Source organism: Diaphorina citri, unplaced genomic scaffold (assembly GCF_000475195.1).
Source record: "Diaphorina citri unplaced genomic scaffold, Diaci psyllid genome assembly version 1.1 scaffold391, whole genome shotgun sequence".
Classification (NCBI taxonomy): Eukaryota; Metazoa; Arthropoda; class Insecta; order Hemiptera; family Psyllidae; genus Diaphorina; species Diaphorina citri.
The window spans coordinates 101,735-125,132 of record NW_007377826.1 but is presented as its reverse complement, the minus strand read 5'-3'; the positions used below and the strand labels follow the sequence as shown (position 1 = coordinate 125,132).

The 23,398-nt window shown below is 37.3% G+C and overlaps 2 protein-coding genes across 3 annotated transcripts; both read right to left on the bottom strand.

Moving 5' to 3' along the window:
- Positions 1-14,204: 14,204 nt before the first annotated feature.
- On the bottom strand, positions 14,205-20,075 carry LOC103508354 (pinin). 2 transcript variants are annotated; one of them, XM_017443734.2, is made up of 8 exons: positions 19,886-20,075; positions 19,255-19,509; positions 18,779-18,839; positions 17,526-17,623; positions 17,130-17,205; positions 16,345-16,639; positions 15,702-15,833; positions 14,205-15,310 (listed from the first exon to the last, which is right to left on the bottom strand). In XM_017443734.2, exons 1-8 carry the CDS (start codon positions 20,020-20,022, stop codon positions 14,652-14,654), a joined length of 1,713 nt encoding a protein of 570 aa, XP_017299223.1. In that variant the 5' UTR covers positions 20,023-20,075; the 3' UTR covers positions 14,205-14,651. The 2 variants fall into 2 exon arrangements, with proteins under 2 accessions (XP_017299223.1, XP_008471123.1); XM_008472901.3 differs by having other exon boundaries at positions 15,699-15,833; positions 19,886-20,072.
- Positions 20,076-20,522: 447 nt separating this feature from the next.
- LOC103508353 (trafficking protein particle complex subunit 6B) lies at positions 20,523-23,239 on the bottom strand. Its single transcript, XM_008472900.3, has 3 exons — positions 23,007-23,239; positions 21,539-21,798; positions 20,523-21,185 (listed from the first exon to the last, which is right to left on the bottom strand). The coding sequence occupies exons 1-3, from the start codon at positions 23,110-23,112 to the stop codon at positions 21,054-21,056; spliced, it is 498 nt and encodes a 165-aa protein (XP_008471122.1). The 5' UTR covers positions 23,113-23,239; the 3' UTR covers positions 20,523-21,053.
- Positions 23,240-23,398: the final 159 nt, after the last annotated feature.

The window sequence follows — 23,398 nt, the reverse complement described above, 5'->3', positions numbered from 1 at the left end:
AGAGAGAGAGAGAGAGACAGAGAGAGAGAGAGACAGAGAGAGAGAGAGGAGAGAGACAGAGAGAGAGTGAGAGCCAGAGAGAGAGAGAGAGAGAGGTGGTTGGGTGTTATACAGTGAGTTTGAGGTTTGACAGAGGACAGTTCCCTCTGTGACAGAGGGAACTGTCACTGCTAGGGTCTTATCGTCCCGAAAGTGAAGAGAGAAGGAAGACAGGATAGGAAAAAGCCAGCCGTTCCAAGAACGAACCTTATCCATACTTCCATACAGGGACATTAAATCCTTTGAAAAAGTCTCACTAATATTACTATCGCGCCTCTAACCGCTAGATCGCGGGCTCTATTGCCACCCAGGGCAAACATATCAAAGGTATGTAATTTTTGTAATATGTAGTTGTTTCATAGACTCACAGGTGTTGAAATGTAGTTGAGTTAAATTACGTACCAATGAACATTGGAATTTAAAGATAGACAAGTCTACGTTAAGTTTTGGGTTCGATTCTCTAAAACACATTGTTATCCGGTTTTAAATAGGAAATGGTTTTCGAGTGTTTTAAATGTAAATGGAGAAAACACTTCAGTCGGTTGCCATCTGTGAATAAGTACATAATATTTGTACTTTTCAGGAACATTTTAGTTTCTTATATCATATCATGATTTGTTCATTTTCTTCTTCTTCCTCTACTATAATGTACTTCCTCTATATATAATGTACTTACGAGTACCCACCTAACATCCCCTCGTTAATGTTAAAATAAAGGATACAAGTTCCCCCTAACCCATGTACAATGTTCCCCCCTAAAGGATACAAGGATACTATGTCTGACATTTAACACCACCCTCAAGAAGGATATTTATCTCCGGAAGAACAGTTAGTAGCCCGGATGACACAATTTTAAGGATGTCACTTGCTACTGGTAACTGTCATCACCCTCCAGAAGAATTTCCAACTTGCTCAGGAAGTAGGTAATCCATAAAAAACAATTCAAATACCTTTTAAATATCAACCTAAATACCTACCATCTCAGAACAGTTAACCCTCGATGCTACCCAACTATTTTTTATTAAGGCGCGTTTCGCACTGAGGTAACACGTCGCAAGTAGCAAGTCGCAAGATGCTACTGCTTACGTCCTGAATCTTGTTCAAAGAAACATGAACTTTCACATTGGAGTAACAACTAACAACATGTGACAATAAAAATGAACTGCGTAGGTATCAAAAAATATTTTTTCCCACAAACAATCACAAGTAGCAACTAACAAAACTCCACTTTTTTTTTTTTTTTTTTTTTTTTTTTTTTTTTTTTTTTTTAGGTTTGATAGAAGGACCTGTAACTGCTGAGGTCTTATCGTCCCGAAATCGAAGAGAGGGAGAGAGGAGAGAAGAAAGCCAGCCGTTCCGAGAACAAACCTTATCTGTTTAAGATAAAGTTCACCCCGGACGGAAATCGAACCCGCCACCTAGCGTTTACAAGGCGTGATACCTACCACTGCTACCTCGCGATGTTGCAAGAGTTTAGGCGTTCGATTCTCATTTCAACCTCATTTATTTTATGTTAGGAGAGTCTGAAAAGTTCGTTTAACGTTTACCCCCCGAAAAGCCCTTATATGGGGCTCTTTCCGGTACTTCTCTCCAATTTGGTTAGGTTTTCTAGCAGGTCCTCCATTAATTTATTGGTCTCCTGTTTATTATTTTGTAGATATTTCCCCCCTGATGTGTGTTCTTATTAGTTCATCCTAAATTTATGATCTCTGGGTTTTGCCATGTGGTGGGCATAGGGGTAGTCTCATCAGGAACTTCCTGCCCATCAATAAGACACCTAACTGACCTAAGCATAATAGATCCCATATGTTTAGGATCAATATTAGGTCATTCTATCCAAATGTAGGGTCATCTTTCTAAGTATTGAATAGAATACATAGAATAGAATATACCTTGTTTATCCTGCTCGAATGAGACTAAAAAGTCCCTTTACCCCAGCCCCAGCAGTCTAAACAAGGTCTCATGTATCTTATGGGTTAAATAACATGGTACATATATAACAAAACTAGCTGAATTCCGTCGCTTCGCTCCGGAACCCCGCTAGTTCATCCCGAGGCATGGCCAAGATTGTAGAAAAGGCATGGCCGAACTTGTAGAAAATAATAAAAATGCGGTCGCTCTGCGCGCTCCCTATTAGCTACATAGTTATCAAACTAAAAAAAAGTAATATAAACGAAACTCATGTTGGTCGAGAGCGGAACATTTCTCTCCCGCAGTCTCTGAGGGATTTTTTTTTTAAAGAAGTTTGACAGAGGGAACTGTAACTGCTATGGTCTTATCGTCCCGAAATCGAAGAGAGAAGGAAGACAGGATAGGAAAAAGCCAGCCGTTCCGAGAACGAACATTATCCCATCAGGATAAAATCCACCCCGGGCGGGAATCGAACCCGCGGCCTAGCGCTCACAAGGCAGACGCACTACCAACTAAGCTAACCAGGCTGGCAAGTAGATAATTTGATTAGTTAGTTTGCTTTCTATTTGAATAGATAGCCAAGGACCTAGTACTGATCTAGTAGTAATGGAGCAGTTGCAAATGGGTAAAAATTATAAATAAATGGTCGATTCCTAGCTTTCAGAAACGGAACCAATTCCGATGGAGCATGATCTTTGATTTCCTATGGTTTATAGTGAATATAGTGCAGTTTCCAAAAGAGATTTTTTTCTTTAAGAGGTTTGACAGAGGGAACTGTAACTGCAATGGTCTTATCGTCCCGAAATCGAAGAGAGAAGGAAGACAGGATAGGAGAAACCCAGCCGTTCCGAGAACGAACATTATCCCATCAGGATAAAATCCGCCCCGGGCGGAATTTTTTGAAATCAACCCCAATCAGATTGCTTGATCCGAAGTTAATCCAAATACGCTCACTTGTGGCCTCGGCCATCAATGATCTACTAGTGTGGTTGCTTGTCCAAAGATAGTCTATTCGTACTCAATCTACAAGCATCCCCCTATTTGGGTTCTGGGGCACTCTATTCGGGTTTTGGGGCACTCTATTCGGGTTCTGGGCCGATTTCTATTTCACTTCGGGGGGGCGGCTTTTGTACTACAGGGTTGGGGTCGTTCCAGGGTTGTATTTCGGCCGAGCCGAACACGAGATAGAATAGATTGGTGACCGCCAGAATTATGAACGTGAGCCAAAACACGAGCCTCCATTCCGACATTGTACTGGGGGGGGGGAGGGGAAATTGAGATAAAAATTAAGTGTTTCCTGTTCCCCCCCCCCCCCGTCTTTCATCAGGTGTCTCACTATCAGGTGTTTCTGTAACAATCCCCTTTTCTCCGATTCTCACGCCCCAATTAAATCTTCTGTTTTCAGAAACCGAATTCTCGTTACAAGAACGACCTCATTTGACGAATTTGCTGATCTTAATGTACCTATTGGAGTGGTCGCTACACCATTCCCTGAATAGTAAACGTTAAAGGAACCGTGAATGGCAATAATCCTTGTAAAAAAATAACCAACATAAATTCAATTCCCTAATAGGTACTGAAATTGTGTTAATTTTTGTGGGTAGACTTAAGCTATATTTTATTATGTGACCTTTTAGCTAAATCCCCTTTAGGGGTGAGCTATTTTATAGTCAACATGGCTGAACCAATGAGATTGTGAGATTCCACTTTGTGGAGCAAGTGTGGACGTCCGAAGCGGAATCTCATTGGTTCAGTCATGTTGACAATAAAAAAAAAAGTAAAAAGTCACTTAATAAAATACAGCTTTATTTGTGATAGGAACTTTTCTCTCTCCCTACCTATACAGAATCATATTAATACTGTACGTGTATAAAACTAAATTATTTGAGTTCATATTGAATTTTCCGCCTTGTTTATTTCCATTGGTCCAGAGAGACGAATTTCGGTAGCCACATGAATTTTGTTATCTATACAGGGTGACCAGGGTGTATTGAGATTTCGAAATGAGTTGAGCCACCCTGTATCTGTCATATACAGGGTGTTTCAGAAAGATCGTGAACAGAAATTATAGGATGGATTATGCTCATTAAATTTTGAAGTTTGTCCATACTGAAATAGAATTGTTTGAAAAAAGTAGAGAAGAATGAAGAAGAAAACGTGTAAAGTTAAAACCGCGTCAATTTTTTTTTCTCTCTCTCTTGCAGAGCATTTAATTTTTATTAGGTCTAGTAATTTAAAAAATAATATAAATCCATTTTCTTTCTTTGTTGCAGAGCAGGTACCCGAGATCTTCCTTTCTACTCAACCCCGAAATTTTCGTAATTTCTTGATGATTTTTTAAAATGTGTACCTCATTCTATGTTCCAATGAAAGTTTATTCCGACTTCACATACACATGCTGTATGAATATAATCAAAGTTTTACCGTTCCGAGAACGAACATTATCCCATCAGGATAAAATCCGCCCCGCGCGGGAATCGAACCCGCGGCCTAGCGCTTACAAGGCAGACGTACTACCAACTAAGCTAACTAGGCTGGCTGTCTCTGAGGGAACTATTGACTACATAGATATCTATAGCTACATTGGTAATTGGTTCTAAATAAGTAGGTACCTACCGATTACCTACGTGTTTTGCTAATTACAATTTATTTCGGAAATTCACTGATATTCAACGTTCAACGCCAAATAGCAGATGGGCAAATACGAAATAGCACTAGAGATTATATATTATGTAGGTAGGTTGTGTTAGTTGTTGTTACCTATGGGTTTAATTACAGTCAAATAGGAACAGTCTGTTCAAACTGCTGAAAGGTATCTCTACATAGCCAGTGGCTAATGTCTAGGTATATGTAGGTACCTAGTTTTAATACATAATAATTTCCGAAATTTATAATGTGTTTTAGAACAAACGCCATCAGGGGATAGAGGGTGTTTTTTTCATTTAACTATCCGGATATTATTCTGATATCATCGGACTGAAATGTACAACCATGGCGCTCATATTAATAAAATTATTTATGACTTAAATTGAGATTGACTACTTGAGTAGATTAAAATTACATTAGGTAGCTTACTCATTTTACTTTCTTTATTTAGGTATGTTTTTGAGACCTCCCAAATTTTACTGGGGTTCAAATAAATTTGGATGATTAATTCTTGGATTGTTATTCTTTCATTTAAGTGTCTTTTTATTATAATTTTTACTTTCCTTTGTTTTTTTAATTCTATTTCTCCTCCCCCTTTTTCCCCCCCTTAATTATGATTTCATGATTACCTACAAATTTGAAACTAGGTACCTACATTAAAAACAGATTTTCTTTTAATTTGTTTTAAAAAAATTAATGTTTCTTTTTTCCGTTAGACGCTTTAACTATTTGTTTAAACATTATTAATTAATTAAAAATCCCATTATTACCCTGGAGGCTTTCAAACTAAACGGTCCAAGAACGGTTCAGAGTCAGGTAGGTAAGTACCTATCAGGATTATCTGATAAGTAAGGATTTTGATAAGAGAACGGGTGACGACCTCGTTTTCTACTTCGAAGGTTGCGGGTTTGACGTCTTCTCGGTGGTCAAGAGATAATCGGTTTAGAGAGAGAGATTGAATAATCAATTAATCATAATCTGATTACCTATAACTTTTATTTAAAATCAACTTGTTGAGGTCTTCTTGGGATAAGTCTTCAGGTTTTAGTTTGGTACCCAGATCTCCCTGACACCAAAATGATTGAAATTCAAAATTCATTAAATACGTACATAGGTAATTAATTTCAATCTCCTTCTTCTTCTTCGCCTTTTCCCGTGTTCAGACGGGGTCGCGTTATTCGTCAGCCTCTCAATCAGGCCTAACTAGGGTGATTGCTTTGGGCTGATACGCTGATATTTGGCTTTGGTTACAAATTTAACGAGCGGATGCCCTTCGCACTCAACCTTCGCTATTTCTTTAGCAAGGAAAATTCAGGCTGGTCTACGTCCCCCAGCCATACATTTGTTTAAAATCCTTCAATGATAGAGTTGGAGAGTTAAAAAAAAACAGGTGATAGTGATTGGTAGGTAATTCAATTATATAACAAAGTAGGCACTCTGCTTTGAACCCACGACCTCTCAATAAACACTTTAACACCTTCCTTATGGTGATCGCAAGAAGCCATAAAATATACATTACTTTCCTTCCTATAGGATAAGGAAAAAACAAGCTAGTCATTGAAAACTACAGTTTGGCTACAGATCCTATCAAATAACAGATGGTTAATGTAGATACATAGCACTTGACAAATTGAGTTTCCTTTGCACTTATCATTGATGTTGAGGTACCATTATCGTCCCGAAATCGAAGAGAGAAGGAAGACAGGATAGGAGAAAGCCAGCCGTTCCGAGAACGAACATTATCCCATCAGGAAAATCGGACTTTGAATTTAACTCTTGGATTGAGCTATCTGTTTTATTTCAAACTTTAGGCCATGTTCAATTCATTTATTAAACCAAGTTTAATCTCCTATGGTTATGATTTGACCTATAAATATTTTTGCGCGTTTGTTATTACAGATATTAGGCGAGGTTGTCAGGTGAAAATTAGCTTTTTGAAACGTCTAGTGTTTGAAATTCTGGTTTGGCGAAAAGACATTAGAGGACTCAAGATGTTTTCCTTCCAATCACGCTGATTATTTTGCAATACATGAATGAAGATCAATAAAGGTGGAACCAAAAGGAAAACTAATTAGCAGAAAATGATTTTTTATTCACGAATTGATATAAGAAAACGTAGAATAATTAATGGGTGCGCGTGAGCCTTCGCTAATCTTTTGTTCAAGTTGGCCGATTTCTCAGAAAAATGACCATCAGTCCATGAAATTGATATGATAAAAAGGTCCGTTACCTTATACTTGAGTTGAAACAAATTATACGTGTAACTTTTAATAGGATTATTAATTTTGGTCCAAACTACCAGTAACCCACCCATTAACTATTAGCTGTACCTAATTAAACCTAACTAGTTGGAATACCTACATCATATTTACACAAAATCTCAAGTGTGATAAGTTCAGAGTTGAGGTGCTTTCAATTAAATCAATATTTAGGTGCTTTCAATTAATCAATATTTAGATGCTTATACAAATTTCTAATAATATTTTCAAACTCCTGATTTGCTTATTAGGTCACGGCCTTTAGATTTATTTTTAGGGGGGAAAATGCCCATCTGTAGGTAAAACATACCTATGTTTTAAGTTACCATTGACCACCAATGTGACTTCCATTATTAAAATAATAATAATAATAAATAAAAAAAATGTAGACCGTTTAGTTATAAGTAGGTATATGCCACAGAAGATTACAGCCATATGCAAATATTTGCACACATTGAAACAAAGCTTGCACATTCTACAGAACACGGCAAGGGTAAACAAATAAATAAAGTCATAAAACAAATCCTGTTGGTGAGATATTAGTTAACAATTTCTGCGAAAAGAAATATATATAAAAAAAAAAGCAAAAAGATGTAAGTACCGCTTATAAATGAGACTAAAAAGCCAATTCTTCCTTTGGAGGGGACTTGAAGATTTTTTGTATTTTTTAATTAGTATCAGACATGCTCCTTTTTTCGTCCCTAAATTTTCGGGTCCCTTTGAAATGGGACACGCAGCCCTCTAGAATTTTACCTAATTAAATTTTATGAAACCAAAAAATTGCGTTCGTAATAGGTACAGCTCATAAAAAAGAATGCCTCAGAAAAAGGAGGCACGACCTTTAAAATCCTATCTTTATTACGTACCTACCAACAAATGTCAACAAATGGTACCTACCTACCAACAAATGTCTCTACTTTTTACGGACGACGAAATAAGTTTGACAGTATTTCTGATCGTGGTAGACTTGACTTTTTATCCAAGGGGAACCGGTTCGATTCTCGATCTGAACATCAGAATGTAAAATAATAGAAAGTAAAAATTCAAACGATTTGATATTTGATAGATAAAGAAATGCGGGATAATAGTAATCCATTTCCTCCGTCAAGAGACTACCATAAAGTCCACGACAACATGGCCCTCAAGACGGCTGACTCCAAGAAAAATGTCAATTACGGCTGTTCAAAATTTCCAACCCACCTATCCTTATGAACATTGTTTGTTCCCGGATAGATGGGTAGTGTCTGCCGTTCTTACGATTGTATGGGCGTGAAAATATGGGCCATAATAATAACACTGACTTATCTTATTGATGCAAAATAACGACAGAGGTTTCAATTATAAATAACAAGAATAAAAAAGGAAAAAACTAGCAATTTCTGAATAATGACGTCATTCTAGTCTTTGTATGTTGTCGGCACTTTGTTGCAAAAGGGGGTTGGGTGCAATTATTGGGAAAACCTTGGAACATTTATTTCCGTAAAGTCCGTCCAGTGATCAGTCAAGTGTTAGGTAGGTAATTTGTTGCTCCTTTGTACTTTACTTGAAATGTAAACAAACCCACATGTACTTTGACCTACAAAAGAAGCTTTTGTGAACTTTTAACTTGAGCATTTCGACAGAAAAGTTTTTCAGATATCAATTTTTTTTTTAATAGCCCTACCACTATTAAAGCTTTCTAACTATATTAGGTGGATCTTTAAAGATATTTTTTCTTAACAATAAACTGCCAAAGGATATAAGAATAAGGTTTTTTTTTCTCCAATGTGCTACATTTTTTGAGCAAGAGTTTTGAAATACCAACAACGTTTAGCATAGAAATGCAGAACATAAAAGCATGCTTAACACAGTCGAAGAAAGAATCAGCAAGGACATAAAAAGTTACACATCAGGTGTTGTGTTTTCAAATCGTAAAAACGTCCCTAACCAGTCCTAAAGGAATGAACATTGGAAGGGAGGTCCAAGGTTTGGTAGGAATGAATGAAAGAAAGAAAGCGACTTTGCGACATTGGGTACACGGTGCTCAACACCCACGGTACCCAATACCCGATGAGGGTTTCGATTTACCAAACCGCAGTTCTACTTTGCTACAATTTTACCAGCGTAACTGAGTTTGGACTCGCTTTCTATGTGTTCATTTTTGAAACCGGTCAGACAGTCTGACGCTGCTAATCAGCGCGCTGCGGTGATAATCGGACTCCACTAATCATCGGGCCATAGTCGTAAGTAGCTACCTCTAGCTACCTAGTGATAAAAGTTCCAAAAATAAAGACCGAATAATCAACGATTTTATCACTCGTTAAGGAGAAATAAGGCGTAAAAAAAGTCAGTGATAAAAGCAACACGTACTGTCCGTACTAAAATAACCACGCTTAACCCTCTCTATGCCGAGAACAACTAAATGGTAGGTGATTATATTCAAATTTCCCTAGGCTCATCTCAAAAGTAGTTTCGCTACTGAGCTTGTGTAAACACCACTGGTGTCCAGTAACTACCCACAGTCTAGTTGGACTGTTAAACTCAGTTTCTAGTTGTATAGATGTGCATTTTGACATTCAGTTGAACAAGACTGGAATGTTACAAGACGCCTAATGAATATACTGATCTCATGAACTTAATCCAGCCATTTTAGCAACCAAATCAAATTTTAACAAGGTACCTTTTCATGCATTCCAGAAGCAGTACGAATAACAAAGTTTGTACTATTGTTTACAAAGCCGTGATATCCAGTTACCATTTGACCCTTGTAAGAACTAATAGTGTTTAAAATCAAAGTATACCTACGGGTAGTCGCCTCTGATAACCTTTTTACACGTTAGAACCACAACACCACACCAGAGGCGGAGGGAAAGTAGTATACATGGGTTTTACTCGTTGACTCGTTTACTCGTTGATTTATTAATCAATCAATCTACTCTGTGAAGCAGTGGTTAAAAATGTTTTCGCTCTCGAATTGAAGGTCCCGACCGGCCGGAAAAAAAAAACTTCGAGGACGAAATACTATGCCTCGGACGGGATTGAACCCAAGCCCTCCTGATTACCAGACGAGCGTGTTGACAATACATCACCAAGAAAAAAGCAATTCAAAATGTCAAAGATAAATATGATGCAGAAAAAATGGAGATCAGTAAGGCATATTGCATGAATATGGTAGGTAACAGGTATCAGATTTAAATTTAAAGATAAGTTTGGTAAATTCCTTTTTTCCTAGATTTCAAAGGAATATTCGTAACAAAATCGTGCCTTTAAAGTTTAAACCTTGGATATTTTAGGCATATTACGGTATATTATGATATTATAAAATATTATGGTAGGTAAGTTTGGTAGGTCACTTTTTCCTAGATTTCAAAGGCACATTCGTAAGGTCGCGCCTTTCCTTTTTTCCTAGATTTCAAAGGAATATTCGTAACAAAATCGTGCCTTTAAAGTTTAAACCTTGGATATTTTAGGCATATTACGGTAATATTATGAAATATTATGGTAGGTAAGTTTGGTAGGTCACTTTTTCCTAGATTTCAAAGGCACATTCGTAAGGTCGCGCCTGTAACATAATATGGAAAGCCTTACCAACAAGCTTCTAGGGGCCTAGGTAAACGCCTAGCTAGGCCAAAATTCCATACCTCGGCTGGGATCGAACCCACGCCCTCCTGATTACCAGGCGAGCGTCTTGACCACTACGCCACCGAGGCAGGTAGACCCTGGTCTAAAAGTTCAAGTGTCGATAAAAGGGCTCGACTAATAACTAAACACTAGACCACCAGACCTACCTAAACCTAACCTATTGAACTATTTCCCTAGCTAGGCCGGTCTCAGAAACTTCACTGTATTAAGTTGAAAGATCACACTCTTGTCGGCAAGACTTATCACATCAGTGAGTTGCCTACAAAACTTTGATTATATTCATAAAGCATGTGTATGTGAAGTCGGAATAAACTTTTCTAATATCCTGTCAGACAATCCCGACTCCATTTCATCCCTGATGAGATTCCTGAAACGGAACAACTTTCTAAAACATATGTAACCTTTTTTTCTTAAATCCACTAATGGCTGATAATTAATTGCTAAATGTGTAATAAATAAATAAAATAAATAAATTTTTTTTCAACTGGTATTGTCGGGGTTGAATGGTCCTAGGCTTGGCAATAATTTCGCAATGATTATAGCTTCTTGTACATAATTCTGTACATTGAATTATAATAATTGAATCCACGTCACGTGAATACGCGCCGAAATAGCGCGTAGCGCATGATGTCCCAGACGGTCACCCGTCCAAATATCAACCACGCATAACGCTGCTTAACCTCAGGGATGCGTCGGAAACTGCTATGCGTTATTGCACACAAATTATCAGAAATTACAAACGGCGACTTTATCGCCTAATGTAATCTCTACCCAGCCAGCCTAGTTAGCCAGATTGTCTACCTACTTACGGCCCTTGGCTAGGGGGCTAGGTTGTTTACTTGGTCTTTTTGCCAGCCTAGTTAGCTTAGTTGGTAGGATAAAATCCGCCCGGGCGGATTTTATCCTACCAACTAAGCTGATGGGATAATGTTCGTTCTCGGAACGGCTGGGTTTCTCCTATCCTGTCTTCCTTCTCTCTTCGATTTCGGGACGATAAGACCATAGCAGTTACAGTTCCCTCTGTCAAACCTCTTAAAAAAAAAAAAAAATCTCTACTTCTTTCCAGAATAATACTCGTAGACCTATTTTGCAACGATATGATAAAGGAAGTGAAGTAATTTTTCCGCTATGATAAGGTCGGCTTTTATGCAAGTGCATTTGATTTGATATCATTTTATCACCTGAAACTTTCCTACCGAAAGATCAAAGGGAAAATGGCCGCACCGCCAATATCAAGGTGGGAAGGTCGTGCTATTTGATTTTCTAATTGAATACCGATTTCTATTTTTATTAGGTAGGTATAGGTGTTTAAAGCTTCGTGTAGGTGTATAGGTAGGTATATAAGGGAGAATTAAAAGTTTGAATTATCAAGGTGGGAAGGTCGTGCTATTTGATTTTCTAATTGAATACCGATTTCTATTTTTATTAGGTAGGTATAGGTGTTTAAAGCTTCTTGTAGGTGTATAGGTAGGTATATAAGGGAGATTTAAAAGTTTGAATTTTTTTAATAGACCCTGGTCTAAAAGTTCAAGTGTCGATAAAAGGGCTCGACTAATAACTAAACACTAGAACACCAGACCTACCTAAACCTAACCTATTGAACTATTTCCAATCAAAATAGGTGTGCAAATTTTTTTGTCGATTTAAATTACGTTTTCATTTATCATATCATAAGATGAGATCATGTAATATTTAGGGTATACCAAGTATGGGTATAAAAGTTCAAGTTGTGCTGGATGGACTTAAAGGGCTTAACATAGGTATGGATTACTTAGCTTTTATCTGGGACCGACGCTTTGTTCGAGTACCTATTAATCAACTAATCACCTAATCAGAACGCTGTATAACAACACAAGCCATGCTGGCTAGGAGGCCTACATGATGGAAAGAGATAGTTTCCATATATCAGGGGAAAAAAAAAAAACTGATTTAATAATAAAAAATAATAACGAGAGAGAAAAAAAGAGAAAGTACCTACTACTTAGGTAATACTTATTATGAATTGCAAAGGAAACGCCGACTCCGAGCCCATCTATTTGTTTTTGTTTTGATACGAAAGTTCACTTGAAAGTTTATCAATGAGTTTTTACCTCTCTTCACACCTACAGTCCGTACCTTTCGCTTGCAGAGTTCCTCGGAAAATAATCAACTTGATATAGCTGTACTGACTAACATTTTGAGATATACCTACATGTACGTGATTGTTAAGCCCAATCACGAAGTAGACCCATAGAATTATCTTTTCTTGTCATTAAAGTATCTCTATCTAACTTTATTAGCAAAGACTACCTATATCTATAGCATAGGAGACTAATTTTATGGAGGATTAACAGTTTAAAAGTCTGCCCCCCCCCCCCCCAAAAAAAAAAACCTTTCGACAAAATGTATTCTGACGAAGTAGCTACGAGATGGGTAGGTAGGTAGGTAGGTACAAAATAAAATAATTAAAAATGGAGGATCAGAGGGCACACTCATTTACCGGGTAGTCGAGAAAAAAGCGGTTGCTACGAGGTGCTTACGCTGAAGTGTGACATAGGAAGCTTTTTGGTCCCCTTCTGGACAACCCCGTATATTTATGTTCCTATGTGTGGAAGTGTAGGTATGCTCTCATTTTAGACTCTTCAGATCTTAGATTAACAAACAAAGTCGACTTTAGGTTAGGACCATCTAATTTACCTCCCCTCCTCTTACCAGCCTAGTTACATAGCTTGGTTGGTAGCGCGTCTACCTTGTAAGCGCTAGGCCGCGGGTTCGATTCCCGCCCGGGACGGATTTTATCCTGAACGGATAATGTTCGGTCTCGGAACGGCTGGCTTTCTCTTATCCTGTCTTCCTACTCTCTTCGACTTCGGGAGGATAAGACCTTAGCAGTTACAATTCCCTCTATCAAACGTATTAAAAAAAAGCTATTTTTTTAGATCTTTATTATCATCTCTTCTAACCAAGGACTTGATCTTATCCTGTCTTCCTACTCTCTTCGACTTCGGGAGGATAAGACCTTAGCAGTTACAATTCCCTCTATCAAACGTATTAAAAAAAAGGTAATTTTTTAGATCTTTATTATCATCTCTTCTAACCAAGGACTTGGAACACTGAACAGGATACGTGCATACATTTCAAACTGCATCTCACAAGTCACTCTTGTTCACAAATTAATTATAAGCAGGAAACCGACTTTTTTTTTCTCTCCTTTCCCCATATTTATTTTTTATATTTAACGATTTACAGTTTGTTTTATTTTATTTTTAAGTAGGCACTTAATTCTTCCACTGCAATGCTTCTAACCCTCTGTTTCGCAACTCCCATTCGGAACTTAAGGAGAACTTTAGTAGCTTGCTAACATAAAATACATATTGTGTAGGTACCTGATAGGTATTTAACCTATCTTGGACAATGTTTATTTCCAACGGTTTCAATGAAATTGCTGAAAAAAAAAAAAAATTCTATTGGTACAAAGCACACAAAGGGGAAGGTCGACATAATAGCCCTACCACTATTAAAGCTTTCTAACTATATTAGGTGGATCTTTAAAGATATTTTTTCTTAACAATAAACTGCCAAAGGGCCGCAACAACAACAACAACATAGGGAGCTGAAGAGTGAGTTGCATGTTTTAGGACCTGACTCATTGACTGAGTAGACCTGTGAAAAGACCAGTTCTGAGTGAGATCCAAAAGCTGTGTGTCCACACACAGTCGACCCCGTCGGTCGACGTCGACCGAAACTGTACGCTACCTCAACAACATAGATTCACCTCGTCGATCGACTATGTGTGGACACAGCACTCCCTACACCCATAGGCAGTCAAAGAAGCATGCTTCAAGATCTGACTCCTTGACTCAGTAGTCCACTGAAAAGAGTAGTTCATATGTACAACTCACTCTTTACAAATCTCTAGTCTATGTATGGACAAAGGGTAAATTTATGTTTTTATTTACAAATGCAAAGGAATTGGCTATTAGGCCATTTTCCTACGCGCGTCCCAATATTTTCCTACAATATCACTGCTAGCTTCCACGGCAGGGCAATTTAAATAAATAAAATACAGAGCACTCACAGGTCTGATTCTCTGAGCCTCTAGGATTTACTGACAGGGGTCGGACCACTGGCACTACCGTGTAGAATATACAAGGGTATCCTAACAGTAAGCCCGGCAGTCAGGCCGGGCAGTTCATTTCATTCCCCGGGCAAACTAATGCTGTTCAAATCTACTGGCTCCGTGGCAGTCTCTCCAGTGGTAGAATATGAACTGCCCACCTCACTTATAGGGACCTCGTTCGTGTGATTAGCCCCTACTTCTTCAGAGTTTTTGTTTTGGGACTCTTTACCATTGCTGAGTTTATCATCACGAGACACAGCGGATTCCTTTTCACCTCGTTTCTCGCCTTTCTCCTCTTTAACTTTCCGATCCACTTTCTCCTTTTTAATCTCCTTGTGTTCATCATAATGCTCGGAATCTTCTTCCTCCGTTATTTCCTCACTGGACGAGCTACTAGAAGACGAAGAAGAAGAGGAAGAACTGTGCTTTTTCTTTTTGTCGATTTTCGGTTTCACGTCCTCTTCGTTATTCTTCGTTAGTTTCCGTTCCTCCTCGCCATTCTTCGCTAGTTTCCGTTCCTCTTCGCCATTCTTCGCTAGTTTTCGTTTCTTACTGTCGACTTTTTCTTGTTTGATTTGTACGCGTGACTTGTGTTTCTTGTCACGTGAGTTGGGTGTATCGTTGGAGGTGAGTACGTGAGTTTGTTTTTCCACGCCATCACGTCGTGAAGTGTCACGACCAAACTCGTCACGTCCCGTATTGTCTTCCACGTGACTGGCGGGTTCCCTGAGTTTACCTGCGGGGGAGAAAGGAAGAGAAATTAGTGCCAGGTGTGCTGTATCTAAATTAAAGAGAAACTAAGACAAATAAAACACCAACTTCAGTAATTTAGAAATTAACTCGTCGACTAGGGATCTGGAAGTTAACAGTTCGAGTCCAATTTATAAAATTTAGCATAGAGCATACATTGAGGAACAACATTAGTGAAAAGAATTTCCATTTACTTGACACAGCTAAAAAATGTTAAATATAAATAATTAACCTTTTCATGATCAGGACCACAATCTGGGTTTAAACTTGATTTAACTTCAAAAAGATTGCAATTTGCTTGACCCTAGAGTTAAATTAAACCCAGTTTAAATGCAAATTGTGGTCCTGGCCATTAATTGTTGTCTACAACTTACCACCTTGATTATAAGCGTCCTCTAAATCTTGATCCACATCCTCCTCATGCATATCCATATCATGTCCATCCAGTCCTTGCTTCAATATCTCTTCCACTTGCTTCTCTACCAGCTTGTTCTTCTCCTCGATCATATCTGTCAAAAACAAATAAGTTATATACAGCATGTTGAGAAGATATTTTTTTCTTTTTATCGATTTTTGGTTTCACGTCCTCCTCGGTATTCTTCCTTAGTTTAAAGGGTATTTTTATTATTTGCTTCGTTAGTGGGTATTAAAAAAAAAAAAAAAAAAAAAAAACTGCCATGATTTTGTATATGCAGGTAGGTACCTAACTAGGTACAAGCGCCACAACCTAGTTTTAACTTCTGCATATAAATTACACATTTTATTTTTAAAGAGAAGGGCTAAAAAGAGAAATAATGCCTTCAGAAGAAGAGAAATCTAGGATAACACCTCTGTTATGTGGTCAAGAGCACTGACAGTCAACCCGGAGCTGCTGGGTTCGAATCCCGACCAGGGTGGAAATTTTCTTACCAGACTTTTCCGTTCTTGGATAGGCATGGATGTAAAAGAATGTGCCTTGAAGTAGTGCAAAAGCGGAACCGAGATACGATCTAAAAAAAATCCTCAAGAAAAATAACTTACTGGTAATATACGCCTTCGTGTTGGCTAGTAACTTCTTTGTGTCACCATTGAGAACTTTGGGCAGGTAGAAGATATGTGGTGAGGTTTTAGTTCGAATAAAGTTCACCAGGGGGCGCTGTGTAGCTTCCCATTCCTCTTGCTCTTTGATTCGCGCCAGCTTGAGCTCTATGTTTCGAATTTCGATGTACTTGAGTTTCCTCTCTTTGAACAGAGATTCTCGCTCGTGTCTCAGTTGTTGTTTTTCCTTGATGGCAGCCTCCTCAAGTTTTTTCTCAATGAGAGCTTTCTTGTTTTCCTGTTTGAAAAGTGAGGAAGGTGATAAAATGGTTGAAATAAATAAGTTGTTGTTTTCTAAAGCTCGGAGTTGACTATTGGGTAATTTTTCCTGGAAAATAACTAAGTAAAAATGAACTTCAATGAGAGCTTTCTTGTTTTCCTGTTTGAAAAGTGAGGAAGGTGATAAAATGGTTGAAATAAATAAGTTGTTGTTTTCTAAAGCTCAGAGTTGACTATTGGGTAATTTTTCCTGGAAAATAACTAAGTAAAAATGAACCTTCAATTAAGTCAAAATGCCTCATCAGAGGTTGGACTCGTAATCTAAAGGGCTGGGATTTGAGTCCCATTTTCTTTTTTTGCCACCTGTCTACTCTATATTGACTGGAATCATATCAAGTAGGTAAGATCAAAGGATTTGGTGGAATGTGGATGTGGTTCAGGCAATGTTGACTAACCATGGAGTAGACACTGCTTAACATTTATTGGAGCCTATGGTAATAATAACTTACTCTATCTTTCAACTTGGTTTCATCTTGTTTGAATTTTCTCAGAGTTCCAAGAAGAGCTCCAAACATTCGCTTGTTTCTGCAAGAAAAAAAAAAAAAAAACTTTTAGTACTGAGGTTTATTGACAATAGTAACCTATGGGTAAGTTTCTCATTAGGTTAGTGTTCAAAGAGGTTCATCACCATCATCATCTTCAATATTTTCATGTCCATATTAACCAGCACTTGCACTTGATTTCAAGGATTTCCATGTGGTTTATTGATAGGTAGATTATTATTTGGGTTACCATGTGGTTATAAAATTCTGCTTTCCATAGTCTTCCACTCAGCTACATATAGAATGCCTTTTCTTGCAAACAACCAATTGACCCAATTGAAACAATGTTTAAATATTACAAACCTTTCTTTATTATTGGGATCCTTCCTCTGTACTGCCAAGGCTTCAGAACGAGATGGTATTTCTACAGGAGTGACAATTATCTGAGACGACAGAGTATGCTGAAGACAAGAAAGAAATTGTTTGCTTATTGGTTAGTAAAGTAATAGTACTTTTTTATATTGCTTGAATAGGATTTAAAAGCCCCTTTAACCCAGCAATAAGTCATTATTGCTGGGTTAAATTTTTACTTTAGTCCCGAGATGGTATTTCTACAGGAGTGACAATTATCTGAGACGACAGAGTATGCTGAAGACAAGAAAGAAATTGTTTGCTTATTGGTTAGTGAAGTAATAGTACTTTTTTATATTGCTTGAATAGGATTTGAAAGCCCCTTTAACCCAGCAATAAGCCATTATTGCTGGGTTAAATTTTTACTTTAGTCAAGTATGCCATAAACAGGAGGGCGTGGGTTCAATCCCAGCCGAGGTTTGGAATTTTATCCTCAATATAATTTGAGAATTTGACCACAATTTAGGGAATTGAATTTATGTTGGTTATTTTTTTACAAGGATTATTGCCACATGGAAATTATCATAAAACAGTATTGAAATAATAAAAAAAGCCAGTAAGTATTTTATAAAACGTGGCGGCATTCATGAAATACAATTTAGTCTGGGCAGCCTGGGTTCATCCAAATTTGGTAAAAGAAAATCGTCATAGGAGAAAAAATCGTGAGAGAAACTGCTGTACCTCTCATATGGATGCTCTTGCCAAGACTTCACCTAAAAAGGTTTTTTTTCCGCAAAATTGTATTGCATGAATGTTACCCTTTAAGCAGAAACTACATAATCTGATAATAATAAATTATGAAAATTCAAGGATTCGAACCCTCGTACCCGTACCTATTAAGCCAAATACGTGAACAACATTCCAACGTGACAAACTGACCATGTAGGAAACCTCTCCTTCAGAAGACTACTCAGTGAATGAGTCAGATGCTAACTCTGTATACCCGTAGGTAGTTGTCTGGCTAGGGGACGTTAAACAGAGAGTACTTTAGTCCAGTATGCCATTCTCTATGCCAGAGGAGTGTCTTAACCATTACACCTCCACCAAATCAAATTTTTTGATGTCAGATTTATATCAGACTGTTTGTTATAAGGTTTTTATAGGCTCAAGGTTAGCAATACCTAAATAAAAAACAGTAATTATTATGATGTTAGATTAATTAAATATGATGCAAAATAATATAAAAATAATAATGGTAAGCTTACTCTACGGGCAGAATAATTGTTGGTAGTATCTGTATCTGGGTCCCTTACAGGTCCTGACAACCTGAAAAATGATCCAAAATAAGTTTGTCAGTACATTTATCATGGGTTGACTTACCAAGGCCTTTGTAGAAGCTCAACCCATCCTTTAGAGCTGTTTGCCCCTTCACCTAAGCATCTGAGTGGTTTCCCAAGTGTATGGAGTTAGGTAATTGAAAAAAAAAAAAATAATAATAATAAAAAAAAAAAATACTATCACTACAATGCTAGTCTGTTCAATAATTTTAGTCCAAGTCAATTATTTTAATGGAAATAGCCTAGTTAAAGCACCAGTTAATAATGGATCACTGAAGTTAAGCAATGTTGAGTATAGTTGGTATCTGGATGGATGACCATCACTGAAATACTTGGCAGCAACAGCAATACAGTGATGGTAGATCCTTATAAAAAAAAAAAATCAATTTAATGCTTTTCCTTACCTACTGAACACAGTTTTTGGCTGATCAAAACTATTTGTACTTTTTCTTTTAGCAGGAGGTCCACCTCTGGATTCTCTCGGGTCAAAATCATCAGATGCTCTATGTCTCCTCTCTGTCCTGTCCAATGAGGGAACTTTGTCAGCTCTACCCCATGGCTTTCTGCCTGGTGTGTCCAGTGCTGACTTCCAGAGGTCTGCATTGGAGTTGGTTACTGGTGGAGGTTCAAGGAAATTTGAATTCCTCTTCTGACCAATACTGAAAAAGAAACCAAATTATTCACACCAATAGATGGCTATTCTGATAGAATATTTTGAGGCTACTCCTGAGGCCCAATGCTCAAATTCTACCCTTTTTCACCCTGTGAGGATTAGTAGTTCAGGACTAAAGCTAACGGAGTGTTTTCTCTGGTCAAAGGTTTGTTCCAGAGCTTAGTCATATTTCTGTGCATGTTTTATTTGCTGATCAAACCAAGGCTGTTCAGCCTAACCCTTAATGAATAATTCTATAGTACTTCGGCTAAATAATAATAAGCTTTTGGTCTTAAAAGTGTGAATTAATTTTCCTTGCCCATCCTAGAATATGCCCCTCAAACATCAGATGATATCTTTGTAAATACAAGGTGTTTTCTTACCGAACTTGTCTCCCTGAGTCCACCACATTCCGGCCTATTATTTTCTTTATGTTTTCCTCGACATGTTTGAGGTTTTCCTTTTCTTTTTCCAATTTTTCCTGAAGAGAATCGTAACATTTTCCGTACAGGGATTCCATGGTTTTGGTTTGTGCTAGTGCTCACTGCATTTTTTGCTCATGATTTTTTCATTTTTCCTTGATAAACACAACAGAGAAAAATCGCACGCAGTCGCACTTCGCACAGAAAAAAAATAAAGGCGATTTCACACGATGCACGGTGGTGATGTGTTACCATACCGGGTGGTTGTGGTCGAGGAGGCGAATGACTGGTAAACTGGAGAGTTGTGGGTTCTAACCTAGCTAAGGCATTTTTATCATGTATAGAACTTCAAGGGTCGAGTGGTAGGTGGTAGAGAATGCCTCTAGTAATAACTTGACCTAGTGGTCACTCTACACTTGAGTTCAATAATTTGGGAATCAAATGCAATCAAAGTTTCAAACCAATCCCATCAAACTGCCTGAAAGGTATTTCCTCTCGTTTATTAACAAGTCCCAAGGCTGTCTTTGAGACCCTGGCCTAAAGTAGAAGTCAAGTGCCTGCTACAGAGGATTATTAGAGAGAAGGATGATATCTTTAATTAAATAGGTAATTATGTGGGTAGGTATTTTATATTTAATATTTACAATAATTTTATTTATTTATGTACACTATAAAATAACTAGCAAATACATATTAGATCATAGATAAAGTATAAGGAGAACCAAAACCTCCTGCCTTCAAGTTAAAATAATTTCACAGTCATAGGTGATCATGTTGAATGCATAGGAATGAAAGACTTTTTTTACATGGGAGAGGCAGCTAAAGCCTTCTTCCCTTTTTCACTGGGATTTATGCCCTTAAAAGGCTCAGAGCATCCTGAAAAATAACCAACAGCCCATGTCCTAGCTGTTCACCTGTCTGGGCACCAACCATGCTCAGCATTGCTTAACTTCAGTGATCCACTAGAACTGGTGCATTCAACATGCTATTGTCACTGGTTAGAAATATTCCTGGGGATAAATGTTTTTATTATTATTATTGAATTGAGCACAAGGGCAAGGTAAGCCTGGAACCTTGACAAATGGAGTGTGCCTGAAGGCATGTTTTCACTCAACCCTTTTTGATGTCTTTAGTTATGGGGTTGAGGCACTTGAATATGAAACTTGACCACAGGCATAGTGTTGATCTCAGTGCTCACTATTGCATTGATTCCCAAATTAGAGAGGGCACCCCTGATCAGACCACAGGTGAAGATAACATACTGAAAACAAGACAGAGTTTATTTTATTTATTTATGGTACATTCTGATATCATTAAAAGTTGCATGAGTAAAGCAAGAAATCTCAAACTGAAAATACTGTATCTATTAAACTACATTTTGTTGCAATTTATAAAAGGAAGAATTTAATAAAAATTAAATGTGTTCTTATATTTTGAATTCTGAATAACATTTCAAAGACATGTTCAAATGTACTTCAAGCACCCTTCAAGAATTTCATATTCTTTTTGTGATACTCACTGGAGTTAGTAAGGTTTGGTCTAGGGACTCTACAGTATGCTTTTAAATTTACATACAATGACAAGTTTGAAAGTTCTGTATATCATCAAGTTTACCTTTCCTGCAGACTCCAAGTACTGACTCCCAGTGGACATTTTACTCAGAAATCTGAATGAATTGTCTTGCAATAGATAAGTGCCTTGATAGTTTGTCCTAAGGTTATCTATTTGTTTCTTGTAAATAGCAATCCATAACTCTGTGCATATAAATTTCATTGTATCTAATTCATCTTTAAATCTGGTCCAGTCTTTGGTTAACCTGAAACAAAGACACAAGTTCTTATATTTAAGTAAAAATTTTATCTGTGGAATTACAGCAAAATATTAATAAAAAGGCTTCAAGGCCTCTCTTGTGATATACAGTATTGGCTCTAAGAACTGTATAATTCACTCGGAAGAAAGGAATTTTGGAACACAGTCATTGTTAGTTACTTAGGCCAATGTGAACAGTTCAAATGCTATGTCATTCTTAGACAAAATGGAAGGCCTTGAAAGCAAAAAGACCTATATAAAAGTTTTGTTTACTCGTAATGTGGGTAATGATTTGTCGATTTGTTTGTATGAATTTAAAGTTTTAAAATTAAAATGACAGTATACTTGATTATGGATTAGGTGTCCCAAAATTAACTAGACGAAACAGGTAATATTGTCAATTAAATCCTCTGGAAACAACCGTAAATATTATAGTCATTAATTTTCACCATTATTTATTTACAAATGTTTGTAATAGGAAACAACAAACACTGAAGAGAGAAATATTAACATATACACTGTGAACTCATTCAACTCTGATAACTTATACCACTGATAAGTATAATTCTCGAGAAATAGGTAGAAGGGAAAAAAATCGTGCTAAATCTGTATTCCCGTCAACTTTTGTTTATTTTCGTGAGATTTTTATGTCGGGGATCAAGTATAGAATACCTATACGTTGCGTTTTTTTCTTTCTTTTAGGAGGTATATTTTTGAACCGCTGCCAAACCAAGTCCATAATTATATGAATGGTAGAGTTTTTTGTGTTGTAGCCGCTGGAGCAATGTGATGATTTTAACTTGGAATTGAGAAATATTTTGACCTTCCATATGTTAATGACTTTGTTACTAGATCCTGTCTAGGTAGCGTAATGGTTAAGGCTCATAGCTGGTGAGCGGGAGAGCGTGGATTCGAATTCCAACAATGTTTTTCTTTTCATACACACCTAAATTTTCCTTTGTTTTCTATTCATTTCTTAGGTCAGTCATTCACCATCAGGTAGACCTGACAGGTATACCTGACACCTGATAAGCACACACACACTATCAGGTAGACCTCCATCAATTCTATTTTGGAATAATCTGTATCCTGTAACATAAAGAACACACATTTCAGTAGACTTGAGCCTTTGTTATGTTACTGGCTCTAAAGAGAATCACTCAGGCTGGGTGATGTAAATGTGAGGAGGTAGGTAGTGTTGAGGGTGAAACCACTGTAGTGAGAAGATAAATTGATGTAAAACCCCCATTAAACCGACCACAGACCGGAGTCAATAAACATACCTTCTTCTCATTTGAATCAGAGTGGCTTGCATATGAAACAATTTCTGCATGTATCAGATCCAGCAGAATTTCATCAGCTACTGATGTCTGGGTCATTTTCAGATTTTCTATTCACTTGAGTTAAGAGAAAAAAAAATCTTAAAACATACTGTAAGTTGATAAGAAAATAACTTCAATTTTTTGGTAGGTATTTGCAGTTTGGACTTTTACAATTTTACATTTGGATTTTTTTTTAAGTTTTCCTTCCCTTCACGAATTCTACAAAAAAAAACCTCTCAAAAATGCAACACTGTACAAAACCTTCGCGATTTCTACCGTTGTGTTGTCGATTTTACAGCGAGCGGGAAATTTTAAAATTTTAAAAATATTTCTTTTTTTTTGG

Excerpts from the sequence above, each read along its gene's own strand:
- LOC103508354 (XM_008472901.3), bottom strand. The coding sequence starts at position 20,022 with ATGGAATCCCTGTACGGAAAATGTTACGATTCTCTTCAGGAAAAATTG. Across the intron at positions 17,624-18,778 it reads ACAATTATTCTGCCCGTAGA|CATACTCTGTCGTCTCAGAT; the intron begins GTAAGCTTACCA and ends TCTTGTCTTCAG. Across the intron at positions 15,311-15,698 it reads GGACGCTTATAATCAAGGTG|GTAAACTCAGGGAACCCGCC; the intron begins GTAAGTTGTAGA and ends TCTCCCCCGCAG.
- LOC103508353 (XM_008472900.3), bottom strand. The coding sequence starts at position 23,112 with ATGACCCAGACATCAGTAGCTGATGAAATTCTGCTGGATCTGATACAT. Across the intron at positions 21,799-23,006 it reads TGAGAAGAAGGTATGTTTAT|CTGTAATTCCACAGATAAAA; the intron begins TGACTCCGGTCT and ends ATTAATATTTTG. Across the intron at positions 21,186-21,538 it reads ACTTGGAGTCTGCAGGAAAG|TATGTTATCTTCACCTGTGG; the intron begins GTAAACTTGATG and ends TCTTGTTTTCAG.